Below are 23779 nucleotides of genomic sequence, written 5' to 3'. Positions count from 1 at the left end.
CCTCTCTCGCTGGCTGTCTCTCTCTCTGTCAAATAAATAAATAAAATCTTAAAAAAAGAATAAACCGAACTGGCAGCTAAAATACTGAAATAACGGGAGTCTTTCTCACATTCACTTGGCAAACCTGTGAGAAGTTCCTTTGGTTCCGCGCTCTGAGAGTCCCGGTGAGTTGGCTTTGTAGCCACGCCCGGAGCCGGCCTCCCCCCGCCCCGTGTGGCGGGGCTTCTGGGGGTGGGGCTTGCCGGGGACCGGGACCGTCGGGGGCGGGGTCTGGGGCGCGGCGGAGCGCCCGGCCAGGAGGGGGCGCGTCAGGGACTGGCTTCGCCGGTTGCCCGGAGAACACGCTACAACAAAAGGCCCGAGCGGCGGCGGCGGCCGGGCGGAGCGAAGCTGGGTAGTTCTGCGCTGTGCTCGCCGCCGGAGACTCGGGCTTTCTCGAGCCGGTCAGTGAGTGGGGGCCGGCCTGGCGGGGCCGGGTGCGGTGCGGCGCCCTCCCGCCCTACTGTCCCCGGCGCCCGCGCTCCAGCGCGCCGTTGCGGGGAGGGGGCGCCGCCTAGGGGTGGGGGGTCGGGGGCCGCTTCGGGACGGCTCGTGGGGTGGGGGGGCGGTTGGGGCGCCAGCAAAGCAGAGGAGGGCGCCGGAGGGGGCTGGGGTCGGTGCTGGAAACGCCGCCGAACGGCCAGGGGAAGTGGGGTCCGCCTTGAGGTAGAAGGGCCCGGGGATTAGGGACGCGCGGGAACGCCGGACGGAACCCCACTAAGTCGGATCCTGTGTTTCTGGCGCTGGTGCTTCCAACTGCGGGAGCTGAAGGGGATGGGAGGGCCCACCCCACCCACCCTCATGGGGGTTTCGCTTTGTCACAGGCCTCCTTTTTCCGTGCGGATGTTGAAACTTTGGTGCAACCCAAGCGCTGTAGAAGTAGGAAAGCCTCCTCCCTCAGAGGCAGGTTTCATTGAGAAAGAACGGTGCCCAAGTTCTTTCTTTGAAACACCTTATAAATAACACTTCGCGCCCTCCAACTTTCCAGATTTTTGTTTTCCCACTTTACTTCCTCTATTCTCTATCTAGTTATGCATTTGGGACCTTTTCTGAGATATTTTGCGATTCAGTGCCCCTTTGCTGGGAAGTTTCTTACGGAAATACTAGCAAACCACAATTTTTAGATGACCATTACTTCTGAAAAACCACGGTCACTGGATGGCAACAGTGTTTGGAGACATTTCTTTTTGATCAGTGACATGGCATCAGTGATCAAAGATTCTCTTGCCTTTCTCTGATTTCAAAACTCCATTGAGTATGCCTAAATATTACCAGCCAGTCAGATCTCACCTTTCCTTACATTTATTGGTGACATAATACATATGCTTCTGATGACTGCAGTTGATCAGAATCTAAAGCATAAGTGCTATGGATTTTTTAATCTTAAATTCTTGAATATTAATTTTTTGCAAGCCATAGGTTTAGGGACCCTTATTTATTAGAATAGAAGAGATAGAATTTCTTTTTCCCATTATAAAAACCTAGAAAGTGAAAATATCCCAATTACACTGCACCTTTTATTAGCAGTTTTGTTGGAAGTAGTTAGGTTTGGCTTAACATAGACCATGCATTTTGTTTTATTGTGATGGTGTAAATAAAAAAATAATCTGTATAATAAAAACTTCAAATGTAGGTGTTTAGAGACATTTGGAAGATGTTTAGAGACATTTGGAAGAACCAACTCATACAGCATCCTTGTGGTTTATTTGGAAAACTTTCCAGTACCAAGTGAATATGGCGTCCTTTAGGATCCAAGAAAAGATATATCATACATAGGAGTTTTTTTTCACAACTGATTTTAACTAGAATGATTAAAACTGCCAAGGTTAGGTGCATTTGTTTATTGTGGCCATTAAATATAGCACGTTGACTCTGTTTTGGGATTTTGTAGCCCAAGGGAGCTGATATTTTTTTACTCTCAGTGGGCTTTTAGTAGAGTGATGTATTTGTTATTGGGATCCTTTTCAGACTATCCACTCACAAAATTATAATGCACAGTACTGCTGCAGAGTTTTTTAAAGGCTAGCGAATATTAAATATGTCCTTATTAGCATTTCTATAGCAAGTAGGGCTGAAGATGTTATTTTAGTCTATTAATAATCTACTAGGTTACTTAATGATACTGTGGAAGATTCCCCTTCTCTAAAGAGTCCAGCCACACCCCAAACTGATTATTTTTCATTATCTGCACTTAAACATCACGAAGACTACTTGTTACATTTTCTTTTTAGCTTTTTTTTTTTTTTTAAGATTTTATTATTTGTCAGAGAGAGAGAGCACAAGCAGGGTGAGCGGTAGAGGCAGAGGGACAAGCAGACTCCCTGCTGAGCAGGGAGCTCAACTCGGGACTCGATCCCAGGACCCTAGGATCATGACCTGAGCTGAAGGCAGACCAGCTGAGCCACCCAGGCATCCCTCTTTTTTTTTTTTTTTTTAAGATTTTTATTTATTTATTTAACAGAGATAGAGACAGCCAGCGAGAGAGGGAACACAAGCAGGGGGAGTGGGAGAGGAAGAAGCGGGCTCATAGCGGAGGAGCCTGATGTGGGGCTCGACCCCACAACGGCGGGATCACGCCCTGAGCCGAAGGCAGATGCCCAACCGCTGCGCCACCCAGGCGCCCCCAGGCATCCCTCTTTTTAGCCAAACATTCATGTAAAAGTTTTTATGAAAACTTAAGTTTTTACTTCTCTTGGGTATATACCCGAAGAGTGGAGTTGCTGGGTCAAATGATAACTGTGTTTTAACTTTCTGAGGAACTGCCAGACTCTTTTCTAAAGTTGGCTGCATCATTTTACATTTCCATCTGGAGTACGTGAAGGTTCTGTATTCTGTATGTTTTCACTGACACTTGTTTTTGTTGTTTTTTTAAAAAAATTATTTACTTATTTGAGAGAGAGAGAGAGTGGGAGAGAGAGCACCAGAGGGAGAGGAAGAAGTAGGCTCCCCACTGAGCAGGGAGGCCAGTGCGGGACTCGGTCCCAGGACCCTGGGATCATGCCCTGAGCCGAAGGCAGATGCTTAACAACTGCGCCACCCAAGCGCCCCGATCTGTCTTTTAAAAAAATGTTTTAATATATTAATATCCATCTTTTAATATATTAATATCCATCTTTTTAAAAATGTGTACTTGACACACCCTATTATGTTAGTTTCAGGTGTACAGACTTGTCTGTATGGTATGCTGTGCTCACCACAAGTGCAGCTCTCATCTATCACCGTACAACGCTATTGCAATACCATTGATGCTATGCTGTACTTTTATCCCTGTGACTCATTCATTTCGTAACTGGAAGACTGTATCTCCTACTCCCCTTTACCCATTTTGCCCATCTCCCCAACCTGCTACCCTCTGGCCACCATCAGTTCTCTGTATTTATGGGTCTGATTCTGCTTTTTATTAGTTTGTTTGTTTGTTTTGTTTTGTTCCCACATGTAAGGGAAATTATATGGGGAGCACCTGGCTGGCTCAGTCCATTGAGTGCGCAATTCTTAGTCTCACATGGGAGACTCGAGCCCCACATTGGGTGCAGAGATTACTTAAAATAAGTAAATAAACAAACAAACATTAAAAAGAAGGGAAAAAATCATATGGTATTTGTCTTTCTCTGTCTGACTTATTTCATTTAGCATAATACCTTCCATCCATGTTGTTGCAAATGGCAAGATTTCATTCACTTTTATGGCTGAGTAATATTCCGTTGCACACACATACATACACACACACACACCACATCTTCTTTATCCATTCATTTATTGATGCATACTTGGGTTGCTTCCATATCTTGGCTACTGTAAATAATGCTAATAAACAGAGTGGTACATATATCTTTTCGAATTAGTGCTTTTGTATTCGTTAGGTAAATACCATGTAGTGCGATTAGTGGATCATAGGGTAGCTCTGTTTTTAATGTTTGAGGAAGCTCCATACTGTTTTCCGAGTGGCTCACTAGTTCACATTCCCACCGATCGTGCTGGAGGGTTCCTTTTTCTCCACATCCTTGCTAACACTTGTTATTTCTTGTCTTTTTGAGTCTGGCCATTCTGACAGGTGCGAAGTGATACCTCATTGTGGGTTTGATAGCATTTCCCTGCCGGCTAATGATGTTGAGCATCTTTGCCTGTGCTCATTAGCCATTTTTCATATCTTTGAGGAACAAAACTTTTAAATTTGATTAAATCCATTTTATCTGTTCTTCCTCATAAAGCTTATTGCTTTTGCTTTTGGTGTTGTACCTGCCAAACCATTGCCAAACCCAAGGTTATCAAGAGTTACTCCTGTGTTTTCTTTTAAGAGTTTTATGAGTTTTAGCTCTTCCACTTAGGTCTGTGAACGACTTTGAATTAATATTTGTATATGATGTGAAGTAGGAGTCTAATTTCATTCTTATGCATGTGGATATCCAGTTGTGTCAACTGTTTGTTGAACACTGTTCTTTCCCCCATTGAATTGTCTTGGTGCTCTTGTCAAGAATCATTTGCCCATAAATATGAGGATTTATTGGGACACCTGGGTGGCTCAGGTGGTTAAGCATCTGCCTTCTGCTCAGGTCATGGTGAGGCATCAGTCTCCTTGCTGGGCGGGGAGCCTGCTTCTCCCTCTGCCTGCCACTCCCCCAGCTTGTGCGCTCTCTCCTTTCTCTCTCTCTCCAGCAAATAAATAAATAAAACCTTTAAACAATACATGAGGATTTATTTCTGGATTCTTAGTTCTTTTCCATTGATCTTTAAGTTTGTCTTATACCAGTACCTCATTGTATTGATTCCTGTTGCTTGGTTTTAGAATTGGGGAAGTGTGTCCTCTGACTTTGTTCTTTTTCAATATTATTTTAGCTATTCTGTGTCCCTTGAATTTCCGTAAGAATTTTAGGATCAATCAATAAGTAAAATTAAAAAAGAATTTTAGGATCAGCTTGTCAATTTCTGCAAAGAAGTCAGCTGGGATTTTGATAGGAGTTGCATTGAATCTGTAGACAAATTTGGGGGATATTGTCATCCTAACAATGTTAAATCTTTTTTTTTTTTTAAGATTTTTTAATTTTATTTATTTGACAGAGATAGAGACAGCCAGCGAGAGAGGGAACACAAGCAGGGGGAGTGGGAGAGGAAGAAGCAGGCTCACAGAATAGGAGCCTGATGTGGGGCTCGATCCCATGACGCCGGGATCACGCCCTGAGCTGAAGGCAGACGCTTAACGACTGCGCCACCCAGGCGCCCCTCTAACAATGTTAAATCTTTGAACCCAAGAACATGAGATGTTTTTCCATGTATTTAGATCTTCTTTACTTTCTTTAACAATATTTTATAGTCTTCAGAGTATAGGTTTTACATGTCTTTTATTTCTAAGTATTTTATCCTTTTTGATGCTACTATAAATGGAATTGTTTTCTTAATTTATTTTTCAGGTTCATTGTAAGTATAGCTACCAATTTAATTTTTAATGTATTCTACGAGCGATTTTCAGAAATAAGTACAACATAAGAGTGGAAAAGCAGTTTTTCAGTTAGTTTTGATTATTTTTGAAAAAAAATTGATTTAAAGTTATAGAAATCCTTAAAACTATTTTCTTGGATTTATTTCTAATATTTGTGGCAAAGAGATGTAGCTATAAAATCTTATAAAGAGTTTGCTTTCAACACATGTGTACAATTACTCAATTATTTCCTTGCCTTAATTTTGTAACTCCCCAGTTATTCAATATTTAGATTAATGAACTGGGAAACATATTACTGGTACAGAAAGAATGGCATGATGGAATCCCATGCACTTATCTCTTAGCTTTATCATTTATCAACTCATGGCACTTACCCCTTAGAGTGTTTCTCAGCAAATCCAGACATTTCGTATCATTTCATCCGTAAATTATAGGTATATTTTTATAAGACAGATTTACTTGTTGTAACTATCTCCTTTTGGAACAAAACCTGCTTTAACTGACTTTGTTTTAGAAGATGGTTAGTTTATTAGGATAGAGAAGTCCATAATCAAATTTTGTTTTTATTTTGATACACAGGAGTCCAGATCTTTCATAAAATGGATGTTTCTCACACTACATACTGAATATTAAGTAGAAAGTTATTTAGTAAAATCTAAGCTGCTATGGAAGAAATACCAGTAAAAGTTGCTGTAAGAATCCGACCTCTGCTGTGCAAGGAAGTTCTTCATAATCATCAAGCTTGTGTGAGAGTTATTCCAAACACCCAACAAATTATCATTGGGCGAGATAGAGTCTTTACGTTTGATTTTGTTTTTGGCAAAAATTCCACTCAAGATGAAGTTTATAATACATGTATAAAGCCACTAGTGTTGTCACTCATTGAGGGCTATAACGCAACCGTTTTTGCCTATGGACAAACTGGATCCGGGAAGACCTACACCATTGGAGGAGGCCATGTTGGTAAGATTCTTATATTCGACTTTTATTTGAGACACTAGAGGGAAGCTAAAATATGACTACCTGACACATAGTAGGTGCTCAGCATATTCACTGAATGAAATAATCTATAGGATAATCAGATGTGTTCATAAGATCATCATCTTTGAAAGATTTATTTTTAAATGTTGAAGTTTCATTCAATAGTTCAATTTGTGATTACATTTGATTAAGGAAACAAGTTTAAGACAGTGTTCAGTGTTCAGCCCTTTGCCATTTTTTCCCAGTCTTATTGAGATATAATTGACGTATAACTTCGTATTAGTCCAAGGTGTACAATATAATGATTTGATATATGTATATAATGCAAAATGATTAGCACAGTAAGTTTAGTTAACATCAATCACATCACAGTTATAAAGTTTTTCTTGTGATAAGAACTTTTTTTTTTTTTTAAAGATTTTATTTATTTGAGAGACAGAGAGAGACAGCCAGCGAGAGAGGGGACACGAGCAGGGGGAGTGGGAGAGGAAGAAGCAGGCTCCCAGCGGAGGAGCCTGATGTGGGGCTCGATCCCATAACGCCAGGATCACGCCCTGAGCCGAAGGCAGACCTTTAACGACTGAGCAACCCAGGTGCCCCATAAGAACTTTAAAAAAAAAAAAAAAGATTATTTATTTATTTATTTGAGAGATAGAGAGCTAGAGAGAGCACAAACAGGGTGAAGGGCAGAGGGAGGAGCCGACTCCCCGCTGAGCAGGGAGCCTGATGTGGGACTCAGTCCTGGGACTCCAGGATCATGACCTGAGCCTAAGGCAGACGCTTAACCTACTGAGCCACCCAGGTGCCCAAGAACTTTTAAGATCCAATATTTTAGCAACTTTCGAATACACAATATAGTATTGTTAACTATAGTCTCCATGCTGTACATTACATCCTCAGAACTTAACTTTTCTTATAACTGGAATTTTTTATGTTTTGACTATCGTCACCCATTTCCCCCACTTCCTGCCTCTGGCAACACTTTCTTGTTTTGAATAGAACTTAAAGTAGAAAGAAATGAGAGTTCTGCAACCAGAACTTCAGGGCAGTAAGAATTTATTACGTGGTGTAAGGTGTCTATTTTTCCCATTTTTAAGTCAAATTTTTATTTTATTTTTTCAGTTTTATTGAGGTACAATTGACAAAATTGTACAAATATTTAAAGTGTACATCATGATGATTTGATAAATGTATATGTTGTCAAAGGATTCCTCCAATCTAGTTAACATATCCGTCACCTCACATGTAAATATGGATTTCTATTTTATTTTATTTTTTTAAGATTTTATTTGTTTATTTGAGAGAGAGCAAGCAGGAGAGCACGAGCTGAATGAGAGGCAGAGCAGAGAGCCCGATGTGATGCTCAGTCCCAGGACTCCAGGATCATGACCTGAGCCAAAAGGCTTAACCGGCTGAGCCACCCAGGCACCCCTGGATTTCTATTTTAAATACTAAATATTTAGGATATAATTTCTCCTGCTTGTAATTCTAATTTGGAAAGGTGGAATCGCTAGAATTTCCTGTAGACTTGGAAGGAAACTTGAACATCATTGCTCTTTATTTCTAAGTCTGGAGTTGCAGCTACGGAGCGCTCAGCGAAGGACTTGTTCAGTTACAGGGCTAGCGACAGCTGGGATTGAAAGCCGCGTCTTCTGTTGAGATTGTTTACTGTATTGGTATTTTTCTACTAAAAGCAAACTTTTGAGTATTGTACATATATATGTATTCCTGTCTAAAATTATTGCTGGTATTCTGTATATGTGTAATGACTCAATATATTTTCTACTTTCATACTTTACAAATATAGAATCTGTGACTTTCAGAAACATTTTTCATTACATGTAAGGATTGAGGGGGAGAATTGGAGGCTGGCTGTGTGGCTTGAGGAAGCCCTGACTGCAAAGATTAAATGGAGGGGCCATAAGTGCCCGATAACCCCCGTCCCACCACCACCATTTTTAGAATCCCTGTTATACAGGATTTAGGACATTAAAGACACTAGATTATTTTAGGTCTCAAAATAAAAAATTTCATCTTTCCACTGTAAGTTGTTTTTTTGTTTTTTGTTTTTAGGATTGTAGCCTTTTTTTATTGGCAAATGTTTTATGATCTTTAAGACTCAGTATGTTCTTTATTCTAATAAGAGTTATAAAATGTTTAGAGCTTGGTGACTTAATTATAGTATATTGCTTTTATTAAGAGGCCATGCATACAATTTTAATACCTTAAGGGAAAAAGTTATTAAGTTTATTTATTATCCTAAAATATTTTAACTGCTCTAAAATACTTTATACTTGGTAACACCATTAGAATCAGTTTTTGATTTTTCCCCCTAGCTTTTTTTATTCTTTTTTTTTAAAAATCATTTCTTTCATCATGATAAGTGTACTCTTTAATCCCCATCCCCTATTTCCCCATCACCCCCTCAGCCTCCCCTCCAGTAACCATTTTCTGTAATTAAGAGCCTGTTTCTTCGTTTGTCTCTCTCTTTTTCCCTTTGCTTGTTTGTTCCTTAAATTCTACATATGAGTGAAATCATATGGTATCTGTCCTTCTATGACTGACTTATTTTGCTCAGCATTATACTCTTTAGCTCTCTCCATGTGCTTGCAAATGGTAAGATTTCATTCTTTCTTAATGGCAAATAATTCCATGTCGTGTGTGTGTGTGTGTGTGTACACTACATCTTCTTTATCCATTCATCTGTTGATAGACACTTGGGCTGCTCTCATAGTTTGGGTAAATACCGAGTAGTGCAACTACTGGATCATAGGGTAGTTCTATTTTTAAGTTTTGAGGAACCTCCATACTCCTTTCCATAGTGCCCGCACGAGTTTGCATTCCCACCAATAGTGCAAGAAGGTTCCTTTTTCTCTATATCTTTGCCAACACCTGTCGTTTCCTGTGTTGTTGATTTTAGCCATTCTGACTGGTGTCAGGTGGCATTTCATTGTAGTTTTGATTTGTATTTCCCTGATGAGAGATGTTGAGCATCTTTTCATGGGTCTGTTGGCCATCTGGATGTCTTTTTTGGAGAAATGTCTGTTCATGTCTTCTGCCCATTTTTTTTTAAGAGGTTTTTTTTTTGTTTTTTTGTTTTTTAAGATTTTATTTATTTGACAGAAAGATAGCTAGAGAGGAAACACAAACAGGGAGTGGAGGAGGGAGAAGCAGGCTTCCTGCTGAGCAGGGATCCCGATGCGGGGCCCAATCCCAGGACCTCGGGACCACGACCTGAGCTGAAGGCAGACTATCAATGACTGAGCCACCCTGGTGCCCCTGCCCATTTTTAAATCGGATTATTTGTTTTGGGGTGTTGAGTTGTATCAGTTCTTTATAAATTTTGGATACTAACCCTTTATTGGTGTTATTTGCAAATATCTTCTCCCATTCAGTAGGCTTCCTTTTAGTTTTGTTGACTATTTCCTCCGCTGTGCAGAAGCTTTCTATTTTGAGGCAGTCCCAGTAGTTTACTTTGGCTTTTATTTCCCTTGCTGCAGGAGACGTATCTAGAAAAATGTTGCTATGGCTGATGTCAGAGACCTTACTGCCTGTCCTCTCTTCAAGGATTTTTATGATTTCAAGTCTTACATTTAGGTCTTTAAACCATTTTGAATTTATTTTTGTTTATGGTAAAAGAGGGATTTCATTCTTTTGCATGTAGCTGTCCAGTTTTCCCAGCACCATTTGTTGAAGAGATTGTCTTTTTCCCATTGTATGTTCTTCCTTTGTCAAGGTTAATTGACCATATAATTATGGGTTTATTTCTGGGTTTTCTGTTCTGTTCTATTGATCTGTGTGTCTGTTTTTGTGCCAGTACCATACTGTTTTGATTGTTGCAGTTTTTTAAAATTTAAATTCAATTAATTAACATATGATGTGTTATTTGTTTCAGGGGTACAGGTCTGTGATTCATCAGTCTTATATAATACCCAGTGCTCATTACAACACATACCCTCCCCAGTGTCCATCACCCACTTACCTCATCCCTCCACCCTCCTCCCCTCCAGCAACCCTCAGTTTGTTTCCTATAATTAAGAGTCTCTTATGGTTTGTCTCCCTCTGTGGTTTCATCTTGTTTCATTTTTCCCTCTCATCCCCTATGACCTTCTGCTTGTTTCTTAAATTCCACATATGAGTGAGATCATATGATAATTGTCTTTCTCTGATTGACTTATTTCACTTAGCATAATACCTTCTAGTTCCATCCACGTCATTGCAAAAGGCAAGATTTCATTTTTTTGATGGCTGTGTAATAATTCCGTTGTATATATATACCACATCTTCTTTATCCATTCCTCTGCCGATGGACATCTGGGCTCTTTCCATAGTTTGGCTATTGTGGACATTGCTGCTATAAACATTGGGGTGCAGGTGCCCCTTTGGATCACTACATTTGTATCTTTGGGGTAAATACCCAGTAGTGCAATTGCTGGGTTGTAGGGTAGCTCTATTTTCAACTTTTTGAGGAACCTCCATACTGTTTTCCAGAGTGGCTGCACCACTCTGGGAACCAACAGTGCAGGGCGGTTCCCCTTTCTCCGCATCCTCGCCAACATCTGTTGTTTCCTGACTCGTTAATTTTAGCCATTCTGACTGGTGTGAGGTGGTATGTCATTGTGGTTTTGATTTGTATTTCCCAGATGCCGAGGGATGTTGAGCATCTTTTCATGGGTCTGTTGGCCACCTGAATATCTTTTTTGGAGAAATGTCTGTTTATGTCTTCTGCCCCTTTCTTGATTGGATTATTTGTTCTTTGGATGTTGAGTTTGGTAAGTTCTTTATAGATTTTGGATACTAGTCCTTCATCTTATACGTCATTTGCAAATATCTTCCCCCATTCTGTCGGTTGTTTTTTGGTTTTGACTGTTTCCTTTGCTGTGCAAAAACTTTTTATCTTTTTTTTTTCAAGAACTTTTTATCTTGATGAAGTCCCAATAGTTCATTTTTGCCTTTGTTTCCCTTGCCTTTGGAGACGTGTCTAGCAAGAAGTTGCTGCAGCCAAAGTCAGAGAGGTTGCTGCCTGTGTTCTCCTCTAGGATTTTGATGGATTCCTGTCTAACATTGAGGTCTTTCATCCATTTTGAGTCTGTATTTGTGTATGGTGTAAGGAAATGGTCCGGTTTCATTCTTCTCCACGTGGCTGTCCAATTTTTCCAGCACCATTTGATGAAGAGACTGTCTTTTTTCCATCAGATATTCTTTCCTGCTTTGTTGAAGATTAGTTGACCATAGGGTTGAGGGTGCATGTCTGGGTTCTCTATTCTGTTCCATTGATCTATGTGTTTGTTTTTGTGCCAGTACCATACTGTCTTGATGATAACAGCTTTGTAATAGAGCTTGAAGTCTGGTATTGTGGTGCCACCAGCTTTGGTTTTCTTTTTCAACATTCCTTTGGCTATGGGGTCTTTTCTGGTTCCATACAAATTTTAGGATTATTATTCCAGTTCTGTGAAAAAAGTTGAGGTATGGGATTACATCGAATGTGTAGATTGCTCTAGGTAGCATAGACATTTTAACAATATTTGTTCTTCCAATCCATGAGCTTGGAATGTTTTTCCATTTGTGTCTTCCTCAATTTCTTTCATGAGTATTCTGTGGTTTTCCGAGTACAGATCCTTTGCCGCTTTGGTTAGGTTTATTCCTATGTACCTTATGGTTTTGGGTGCAACTGTAAATGGGATCGACTTCTTAATTTCTCTTTCTTCTGTCTCATTGTTGGTGTATAGAAATGCAACTGATTTCCGTGCATTGATCTTGCCACTTTATTGAATCTCTGTATGAGTTCTAGCAAATTTGGGGTGGAGTCTTTTGGGTTTTCCACATGAAGTATCATGTCATCTGCAAATAGTGAGAGTTTTACTTTTTCCTTACCAGTTTGGATGCCTTTTATTTCTTTATTTTGCCTAATTGCTGAGGCTAGGACTTCCAGTATTATGTTGAAAAAAGTGGTGAGAATGGACATCCTTGTCTTAATCCTGACCTTAGGGGAATAGCTCTCAGTTTTTCACCATCGATTATGATGTTGGCTGTCGGCTTTTCATAGATGGCCTTTATTATGTGGAGACCTACTCTGGACCTACTGTGCAGAGGGTTTTTATCATGAATGGCTGTTGTACTTTGTCAAATGCTTTTTCTGCATCTATTGAAATGGTCATATGGTTTTATCCTTTCTGTTATTGATGTGATGTATCACATTGATTGCTTTGTGAATATTAAAGTACCCTTGCATTCTGGGAATAAATCCCACGGTGTGATTTTTTAAATTCTATCATTGGATTCAGTTTACTAATATTTTGTTGAGGATTTTTGCATCTATATTCATGAGAGATACTGGCCTGTAGTTCTCTTTGTTTGTGGCATCTTTATCTGGTTTTGGTATCAGGGTGATGCTGGCTTCAAAGCATGAATTTGGAAGTTTTCCTTCCTCTTGTCTTTTTTGTTTGGAATGGTTTGAGAAGAATGGGTGTTAACTTTTTTTTTTTTGAAGATTTATTTATTTATTTTAGAGAGAGAGCAAGAGCAGGGGGACAGGCAGGGGCAGAGGGAGACAAGCAGACTCTGCTGAGTGGGGAGCCCGATGTGGGGCTTGATCCCAGGACTCCAAGATCATGACCAGAGCCGAAATCAAGAGCTGAATGCTTAACTAACTGAGCCACCCAGGTGCCCTAGAAGAATGGGTATTAACTCTTCTTTAAATGTTTGGTAGAATTCTCCTCTGAAGCCATCTGGTCCTGGATTTTTGTTTTTTTGTGAGTTTTTGGGTTACTGATTCAATTTCATTGCTAGTGATTGGTCTGTTCAAAATTTCTATTTCTTCCTGCTTTGATTTTGGTAGGTTATATGTTTCTAGGAATTTATCCATTTCTTCTAAGTTGTCCAATTTTTTGTCATATAGGTTTTCATAATATTCTGTTATGCCTGTGGTGTTGGTTTTTATTTCCCCCCCTCCATTAGTAATTTTGTTTATTTGGGTCTCTGTCTCTAGACATTTTTCTAGGCATTTTAGAAATACACATGTAGTTTTTTTTCTTGTTGTTTTGTTTGTTTAATGAGTTATCATACCTGTGATTCTATAACTTTCTTTTTGCATTTGACAATATAAAATATTCCATTACTTCCCATTATGGGTCATAGAATTTCACTCATTTTTTGGACTACATAATATTCCACAGTTTGAATGGACCATAGTTCCTCCATTCCAGTATGAATGGACATTTAGGTTGTTTCTGATTTTTACTATCATAAAAAAGTTACAGTGTGTATCTTTGCATATTTAACTTTGCACCATTGTGTTAGTATTTGTATAAAATAGATTCCTAGAAGTGGATTTATTGAGTGCAAAGAGAATGCACATTTAAAACATAAATAGATACTGACAAATCACCCTCCAAAAAGACTGTACTGGTTTCAGTTCCTACCACCAATAAATGAAAGCCATTTGCTCATATCCTTGTCACTTACTGGATATTATAAATCCAAAATACATGTATTTTTGTCATCTAATAGGTGAAAAATTGTACTTTGTTGTTTGAAGTTATGTTTCTTGGTATATTAGTGACATTGGTTAGCATTTTTTTTTTTTTTTAAATCTCCCAGGCTGTTAAGGACACCAATTCTGGGTCAATCATCTGCTTTGATTTTTAAATAATGGTGGTTTTTTTCCTCCAATACATAATTTATCAAGCATTTGTAGTGTCTAGGGTACCATGTTAGGCACTGTGGCAGAATAATAATCTCTTATTTTTCAAAAGGTGCTTATTTACTAATATTCATTTTGCTACTTCTGAGAACCTTGGATTTACTGACTTGTACCAGGCATAACACTCTCTAGAAATTCTTGTGTGTTCTTTAAATAACAAAAAATAGCTAAATAATGGCTGTTGAGTTATAAAACTTTACAAGTTCTTTCTCTGAAACAGTCTATCTCAGGAATGTAAGTATAACATTGAGAAATGTGATATTTAGGTTACTAAAATACATAGAAGCTTTATTATAAATATTTTTTGAAATTCAGCATTTTGATAAGTCTTTTCAATTATTGTGCTTTGTAATATGTTGAAGTGGGAATTGAATGAGCTATTTCAAATCAGCCTTATATTCTGGCTAATCCATAATGCATTTATTGCACTGTAATTTACACATAATGCTGTTGACTAGTTCCTGGAAACTCTCAAAAAAAGATCTTCAGGGGCACCTGGGTGGCTCAGTGGGTTAAGTGACCAGCTCTTGATTTCTGCTCAGGTCATGATCTCAGAGTCCTGGGATGGAGGCCTGTGTTGGCTCCAGACTCAGCAGGGAGTCGGCTTCCCCTCTCCTGCTCCCTGTGCCCCTCTCCCCACTTGCAAGCACACTCTCTCTAAAATAAGTGAAATAAATCTTAAAAAAAAAAAAGCGATCTTCAATCTTCACTTTTTCCTTTGGATTAGAAAAGCCTACAGCTTCCTTTACTTGCCACATGATGGCAGTCTTGCATCTTAATTTAGGTGAAAGGCAGTCCAAGTTAATAGAGGTTCAGATTTTCAGGATGCTTCCCAAGATCTACACATTGGTAATTTTCAACCTGGAAGCTGTTTTTAAGGTTCATTTGCAAGCCAACCTTTTGTAGCTTGGAATGTATTTTCCGTGGAACGATGCTACAAATGGTGGGTAGGTTTCTAAATTGGCTTAACTTACTTAATCTTAAGTCTCAATTTATTCTTTCACTTATTTAAACTAGTAAGACTATTTTAAAAATTGTGGAAATCTTTACACATGAATTTTGCATTTTTGGTTTTAAAAAATTTGTAATATAGGTATATAAGAAACTATATTATAAATTTTGGGTTTTAGCTTTTCTTGTATTTGAATTTTCACATGTGCTTTCTTTCTCTAAATTTTTAGCTTCAGTTGTGGAAGGACAAAAGGGTATCATTCCTCGAGCTATCCAAGAAATATTTCAAAACATCTGTGAAAATCCTAACATTGACTTTAATATTAAAGTGTCTTATATAGAAGTATATAAAGAAGACCTAAGAGATCTTCTAGAACTGGAAACATCTATGAAGGATCTTCACATCCGAGAAGATGAGAAAGGAAACACAGGTAAAGTAGCCTACTTAGTTGGTAGCTTTCATTGGCAAATAGATGTGATTTAATTCAGTTTCTGGATATATTCCAAAGAATCTTTAACATAGACTTCGAAGCAAAATGCATTTGTTTTTACTTTAAAATTGAATAGCTTTTTGATTACCAATATCCATTAAATCATCCAGGCGAAACATAGTTCAGACAGGTTGGTAAGATAAAGTTACTAAGTTGTAACTCAAGGTACTTATTTTCTATAATTGCCCCTGCTCTGCGTTGATCTCCAGTGAGACTTTGAAATAGGCTAAATTCGTTTTCGTGTTTTTTTTTTCTCCCAGAGTTTTCCCTAGAGCAGGGATGGCTTCTTCCTTTGGTGTTTGTCCAAGTTGATCCAGAATTCTCCTTTCTTTCTCTTTGATTTTGTCCCAGCTCATCTACTGCCTCCTTTTTTTTTTTTTTTTAATTTGGAGTTTATGTGTTTGCTTCTCCATATTGACACTTACCTGTCCTTTGTTGTGCTTCTCAAGGTCTGACTTTCTGTGCTAACAGCCTGTTAATTTCATTAAATATCCATTTGTTTGGAAGTGGGAGAAGGCTAGAATGGGTCAAAATACAAGTATTTTAAAGAATAACACTTTCTGCTTTTCTGACTTAAAGGGTAACATGCTCAGTGTAGAACACTTTGAAAACATAGGAAAGTTTAAGGAAGAAAGTTGGAGATCATCATTAATCCCAGAACCCAGAAAGAGCAACTTCTGTTTTTGGTGTGTTTCCTTCCAGATTTCTTTTTCTGTGCACATATAAATTTTTTTTAATATACTTACAGCCTTTCGTATAACATTGCATCTTATTTTTTCACACCATTAAATATTTTTCAAACTTACGACTCTTCGTGGTCATGTGGTAATTTTGTCTCCTGAATGTATTATACTTTTTATTTTTTATTTTATTTTTTTTAAAGATTTTATTTATTTATTCGACAGAGTTAGAGACAGCCAGCGAGAGAGGGAACACAAGCAGGGGGAGTGGGAGAGGAAGAAGCGGGCTCATAGCGGAGGAGCCTGATGTGGGGCTCGATCCCATAACGCCGGGATCACGCCCTGAGCCGAAGGCAGACGCCTAACTGCTGTGCCATCCAGGCGCCCCTGTATTATACTTTTTAAAATTAATGTTCCATTGTTAGACATTTAAGCTGTTTCTAGATTTTCACTATTATTAATAACACCGACTTGGATATGTTTCTCTCTTCGGAAAGTTATTTAGGTAGAACCTTCCTTGGGGATAAAGGATCCTGCCTGAGGAGTGACTGACTCCTTGAGGAAATTTCCTAGCAGTTAGGAAAGTAAGATCATTCAGACTGCCTGCAGGGGGCAGTGAAGTTTGTCGCCTTATTGGCCCTGTCTTGGCAGCCGTGGCATTCCTGGATGTTTGGAGAAATTGGTTTTTGTTTTGTTTTTTTAGAAAGAAAGCAGACATGATAGTTTATGGTCTTAGTAGATAATTCAGTGTAGTTTACCTTTTCTGGACAGAATTCAGGCCAATGTTTTGAGCTTCTGTATCGTATAAAATGTAATTTGTTAAGAAGATACAAAAATAACACGTTTATTGTAAAATAGTCAAATAATGCAGAAGTATACACTATCACTCCTGATAAACTTAAAGGCGCATATCAATTCTCTGAAAGTTTTGGAAAGATGCAACAAATTGTCTTAAGACAAATTGCCATATGTCTTATATAATGTCCCACTCATGACCAAAATGTTATTTCTTTGTTTGGCATATTTATTTAGCTCCTCAGTGTGAAGCAGTGGTTGGTCTTCAACCTGGATGCTGCACCATTAGTATCACCGTGGAAGGTTTTTCAGAAATACTGATTTCTGGGGGCGCCTGGGTGGCGCAGTCGTTAGGCGTCTGCCTTTGGCTCAGGGCGTGATCCCAGTGTTCTGGGATCGAGCCCCACATCAGGCTCCTCCGCTGGGATCCTGCTTCTTCCTCTCCCACTCGCTCTGCTTGTGTTCCCTCTCTTGCTGGCTGTCTCTGTCAAATAAATAAATAAAATCTTAAAAAAAAAAAAAAAGAAGAAGAAATACTGATTTCTGGGCCCCACTTTTCAGAAATTCTGATGAAATTGTCTGGGCCTTGGTACTTTCCTCTTTTATAAACCTTCCAGGTGATTCGCAACTGGGTTGAGGACCATAGATAGTGCTAAGCTGCAGCCTAACAGAAAAATTTTATGGAAGTTATCATTTGATTTACAGTTACGTTGTCCTATTTTATCATTGCTGATATTTTAGCGTTCTCTGTTTGTAGTATAGGTATTTTAGAACTTTAAATGTATTTGGTTGTTAAAAAAGGTGTCATGTTGGAAATAATGAAAGCAAAATGATTATTTTTCAAAAGGACAGTGACATGACAGGATCTGAATAAAGAGGAAGCATGACCTATAACCAAGCACAGAATCAGGAGCGTTACAATGGGGCGCCTGGGTGGCACAGCGGTTAAGCGTCTGCCTTCGGCTCAGGGCGTGATCCTGGCGTTATGGGATCGAGCCCCACATCGGGCTCTTCTGCTGTGAGCCTGCTTCTTCCTCTCCCACTCCCCCTGCTTGTGTTCCCTCTCTCGCTGGCTGTCTCTATCTCTGTCGAATAAATAAATAAAATCTTTAAAAAAAAAAAAAAGAATCAGGAGCGTTACTGCTCTGATTCAAATCCCAAATCCACCTACTTCTTTTTGAAATATGTTTGAATATAAACAAATAATGTGGGCAGTAAGCTTTGGTTTATTTTTGGTTCTTATTCTGCTATTCTTGAAATGGAAACTTTTTTGCCTCTTTTGAATTGCCATCACTTTTGTTTACCTTGTACTCTGCTATTACGTAGGGCATACCTGTTTTTAAAACGAATAACCCATTTTATTTATATCGAAATTGTCATTTATCATTGGTTATGACCACACAATACCAAAAACCTTAAACCTAAGGATGGTTTGAATAGTAACAAAACTCAAAAGACACATTTCTTTTAATTAATCTACTACTGATTCTTTTGAGTTATATATTTAATTAACCTCTTTTTTAAAATAAGTCTATTAGATTCTACAAATAAAAATCCTGAAATAAAGAGTTTTTCTTAAAAAAAATAAAAAAAAATTTTAAAGAAGAGTTTTTCTTTTGTCAGTCATCTTAAAGAATTGGGTGTGACTCCAAAGAAACGAGGTTGTTTAAAATATATATATATGTTACATCTTGTAGAATGTAAATATCAAAATGAGTGCTGTCTATTAAAATAGTTCCTTTGGGAGATTATCTAAAATTCCTTAATGATATTGCTGATGTCACTATAGTTTGAAATGCTACTGGTTAATTTATTTTTAAGAGCTTTTCTTAGCCTGGGCAGTTTAGCAAATATTAACTGTTGTGTGGTTAATGTAACTGTACTGGGTTTTGATTAAGATTTGGTTTAAAAACTTGCCGTTGCTGTTTCAAGTGATTGTTGGGGCCAAAGAATGCCAGGTGGAGAGCGCAGATGAGGTGATGAGTCTCCTGGAGATGGGGAACGCAGCCAGGCATACAGGTACCACCCAAATGAACGAGCACTCCAGTAGGTCACATGCCATTTTTACCATCAGCATTTGTCAAGTGGAGAAAAACACAGAGGCAGCTGAAGACGGATCGTGGTACTCCCGTCGGCAGATTGTCTCGAAGTTCCACTTTGTGGACTTGGCTGGCTCCGAAAGGGTAACCAAAACAGGGAATACTGGTGAAAGGTTCAAAGAATCCATTCAGATCAACAGTGGGCTGTTGGCTTTAGGCAACGTCATCAGCGCTCTCGGGGACCCCCGCAGGAAGAGTTCACATATTCCATACAGGGATGCGAAGATTACCCGGCTCCTGAAAGATTCCCTGGGAGGCAGTGCCAAGACTGTCATGATCACTTGTGTCAGCCCATCCTCCTCAGATTTCGATGAGTCCTTAAATTCCCTCAAATATGCCAACAGAGCCCGCAACATTAGGAACAAACCCACCTTAAACTTCAGCCCCGAGTCAGACCGAATGGACGAAATGGAGTTTGAAATCAAGTTGCTCCGAGAAGCTTTGCAAAGCCAGCAGGCCAGCATCAGCCAAACCAGCCAGATCCATCAAGAGGAGACTCCTGATAAAAACAGGATCCATTCTCTCGAGGAGCAAGTTGCTCAGCTCCAAGGAGAATGTCTGAGTTACCAGAATTGCATCGAGGAAGCCTTTACCTTCCTGGTGGACCTAAAGGATGCTGTCAGACTGAACCAAAAGCAGCAACACAAACTGCAGGAGTGGTTGAACATGACTCAGGAGGTCAGGAAGGCGGTTTTCACCTCCTTCCGAGGGAGCCACGGCCTTGGCCACCTGGAAGCAGGGCCTCAGCATGTCACGGTCCTCCAGCTGAAGCGAGAGCTTAAGAAATGCCAGGTACGTGGACGTGGACACCTTTTGTTAGTGACTTGTTTAAGGACCCCTTTTCTTGGGCAAGGGGCATTTCGGAATTTCAGAAGTTTTTCAAAAGGATTACGTGTAACATCTCCTTTGCCTTTGCTCAGTTTCTTCTTCCCATTTCCTACTGTTTTGTCCTCTTAATCTACACCCTTCTCAGCTCCTTCTCCTTTCTCTTTTAATAACTTACTATATGTATGAAGCAGAATCTTGCGGACCTGCTCATTAGTTTAGAGGATGAAGAGGAACACAGTTTCAGAAACAAAATGAAGTTGTACGTGAGTGGGTCTTTATCTCTCTCTGGGTCAGTGGTTCTTGAAGGAAAAAAATACTTCATCCCTTGAGTGTGGAATGTTGATTTTTCGAACAAACAAATCCTCTTATGTGACAGTATTTAAGGAATGTAGGTACATGTATTCATAATACATATATATATATGTACGTTGAGTTTAGAATTACGTTTCACACTTTCCATTCAAAAACAGTATGTGAAGATTTTGTGTCACTGAGGAAATCGTAGAAAACAAAATATATCCAGTTCTCCTTACATGGAGTTTGCAGTCTGGTGGGCAAATGGATATTCCGCCAGTTTTTGGAAATAGGAAAACGTATAGTTAAAACCATAGCTTTCTAGTTAGAAATCTTTCCTCAATACCTTTTTATATATTTTAGAAAGAAACCTCTATTACAGCAGTTCTTGAATTTTTTGTTCACAATTTTTTAAAAATTGAGGTCCCCTAAAGAGCTCTTGTTTATGGGGATTGTATCTATTGATATTTACCACATTAGAATTAAAACACAAAAATTTAAATGATTGACTTACTCAAAACTAACAATAATAACCTGATTACATGTTAAATAAAGAACTCTTTTTTCATGAAAGATAACTATTTTCTGAAACAAAAGAAGTTTAATAAGAGTGGAATTCTTTCATATTTTACTTGTTTGGCTTAATAGAAGACAGGTGGATTTTCATATCTGCTTCTGCATTCAATTTGTTGCAATATGTTTTAGTTGACGTACATGAAGAAAATCCAGCTTCATATAGATTTGTAGCTGGAAGGGAGGAATCTTTTAATGGCTTTTTCAGATAATTATGTATATTCTTCTTTTTTATTACACCAAAACTCAACCAGTAGAGATTTCCTAAAGGTTACTTGCCATGTGGAATTTGAAACTGGCTTTTTTACATTAATATTTATACCTTAAAATTCACTGATCTTTATCTTATACTTTGAATGGATCTTTCATCCACATGATTCTGAACTGTCACTTATTGGTCATTTGGAAAATATTTGTTTACTAAATTATGCAGGTCTTCCAAACGTTGACACATTTCATTAGACAGTATCAAATAATTACAATTCACTAATCTTACCCACAGATTTACCAGCAAGGTCTTTAAGTATTGGAAGCTGTCAAACTCACAGCAGGAATGGTTTCCAAAATTCTAACTTTTGCGTGAAACTTGAATTTTATCACTTGCAGCAAATATTGTTGTTTTCCTTGAAATGATGGTTTTCAATTTTGAGAAAATGTTTGTCACATACCCAGGTGTGAGTAACCATAGTTGAGCTGTCATATTTTAGAATAAAAATAGTTCCCCGTGAAAAATGTGGCTAGTTCAGCGTGCAACTCAGTTGCACAAAATTTTTTTCCCATAGATAACCGTCACCCTTCCTTACACAGCAGAGCTAGCTTTGGAATGCCTCCCATTTTGTCACACGGAATACTAAAGAGTACTCATAGGTTGAGATTGAATAAAATAATTTTTATTGCTTCATCAAGATAGTCTGCAGTGAAACCGGCATTTGTTTGTGTTGTGAGTGCGTGGCAGTGAGGAATACGGTGACTCCTAGCACAGGCTGGTGACACTTCTGTATTCATGAGAGGAGCCAGCAGTTTTACCCGCCCTTATGTACCATCAGTGCAAATGTCACCATGGTAAACAGGACAAATATTGCCCTAGCATTATTAGGAAAATAGTTTTGATCTCTTGGATGCCCCAAAAGGACCTAAGGGACACGCCGAGAGGGTCTTTACTGAACACGCTATAAGGACTGCTGTTTGATCTCGGAGCTTCTGATATTTAAATATAAGCATTTAAAGTAATACTTCTAAAATCATGATTTTTTTTTTTTTAACGTAGTAATTCTGCCCTACCTTCTTCATAGATAGAGCAGGCCTGGCCCTTCGTCCTTGGTGTAAGGAACTGGCAGAACGGGAAGTATGGTTGAGGGGAAGCTTGGACTTTGGCACACTGTAGGAGTTGGCAGTAGAAAGTGCTTCTCCTTCCTGCTGCTGAGGTGGCTGGAAGTGGAAACCCATAAAACCCCCTGGTTGAAGTTGGGGTGGAGAGTAACTTTTTCTCTCCATCTGTGGAAAACTCTGAATTGAGCTTGCTCTAGATGATGTATTCCGGATTAAGACTTCCCAGAGATTTTAACAGGCTTGGTGAAAAAGGGCATCATGAGCAGATGGTTTTCGAGAATGCTAGTTAGATTTTGAAAGTGCTAGTGTGTGTTATTAATCTCAAAGTGAGAGATAGAACGTTCAGTATTTCCCAATTTAAAACGATGGATTCTGTCTTTTTGGTCTACAATCTTGCAGGACTCGTAATCTTGGATACCACTAAGTAGCAAATAGAGAAATGACAGCTGTCATTCCTCACCCCATATGTCTCTTTAAAAAGTTGTTTTCTAAACTTCCTTTTCTGTTCTTCTTTTCTGTGAGAGACAGAATAACATAATAGTTAGGAATCTGGGTACCAACCCCCCAAGATTTGAATCCCAACTCCTCTGCTTACTCTGTGCCCTTGGGCAAATACTTCGCCTCTCTGTGCTTCCCCATCTGTAAAATAGAAACAATAGTAACAAGCACCTTGTAGGGTTATTGTGAAGATTATTAAAGCACTAGTTCCCATAAAACGATGAGAAGGATGCCTGGCCGGGAGTAAGGCTCCGTGAATGTCAGGTCATTATTATCTCCTCATTTATTTTTCACCTGCCTGGGCCAACGTTACATAGCAGTGCAGCTAAGTGATTGGACTTAGTAGTTGTACGTAGGGCCACTTGCCAGGGGTTACTGTGAAGACTGCTTGATAAACTCTATGCAGGGGGAGGCGTGGACATTCTCTTAGCTCAGCCCTGCTTTTTTTTGAGCCTATTTACAAAAGCATGTAAGTACTTTAAAAAAAATTCCTAGCCAAGATGAGATTGTGGGCCATCTCACAGGTAGAATTACTGCCAGATTGTTGCTAGGGAAGTAAGTGTCACTTCCAAGTTACCATCTTCTCCTTTTTGAGGTGCTGTCAAGTAGTGTTGGAATCCTTGGTTTTAGCTATTCGTCAATTATTAGAACACTCCATCCCCTAATAAATACCCCTTAAAGGACTCTGTTGCCTTTTTATTCCATATTTTGAATACAAGAACAGTATGTGGGGTGCTTGGGTGGCTCAGTAGTTAAGCGTCTGTCTTCGGCTCAGGTCATGATCCCAGGGTCCTGGGATTGAGCCCCGCATCAGGCTCCACGCTCAGCGGGAAGCCTACTTCTCCCTCTCCTGCTCCCCCTGCTGGTGTTCCCTCTCTCTGTCCAGTAAATAAATAAAATCTTTAAAAGAAAAAAAAAGAAAGAACAGTATGTGAACATGAATTTACTCAACAGTTAAACACTTTTAAATAAATAATAAATGATATAGCTGTAGTTTATAAAGCATATGTAAAAATAGTCGAATACGCAGTACTGGGAGACAAACTACATTTTTTTAAAAATTTTATTATAGAGAGAGACAGAGG

At 39.0% G+C, this 23779-nt stretch overlaps 1 protein-coding gene across 1 annotated transcript in view; it reads left to right on the top strand.

Moving 5' to 3' along the window:
- The first annotated feature begins 312 nt into the window (after positions 1–312).
- KIF27 (kinesin family member 27) overlaps positions 313–23779 on the top strand; it is a 79409-nt gene continuing 55942 nt past the window's right edge. The window contains exons 1-4 of the mRNA XM_045780852.2: positions 313–443; positions 6053–6436; positions 15338–15538; positions 19006–19964. Of these exons, the coding sequence (XP_045636808.2) occupies positions 6139–6436; positions 15338–15538; positions 19006–19964 (1458 nt within the window). The 5' untranslated portion in view covers positions 313–443; positions 6053–6138. The remainder of the gene's footprint in view (positions 444–6052; positions 6437–15337; positions 15539–19005; positions 19965–23779) is intronic.

Source organism: Ursus americanus, chromosome 34 (assembly GCF_024610735.1).
Source record: "Ursus americanus isolate L20-20 chromosome 34, mUrsAme1.1.p, whole genome shotgun sequence".
In the NCBI taxonomy this organism is placed as follows: Eukaryota; Metazoa; Chordata; class Mammalia; order Carnivora; family Ursidae; genus Ursus; species Ursus americanus.
Note: the sequence above shows the minus strand (reverse complement) of the source record. Positions and strands in the feature narration are given on the sequence as shown.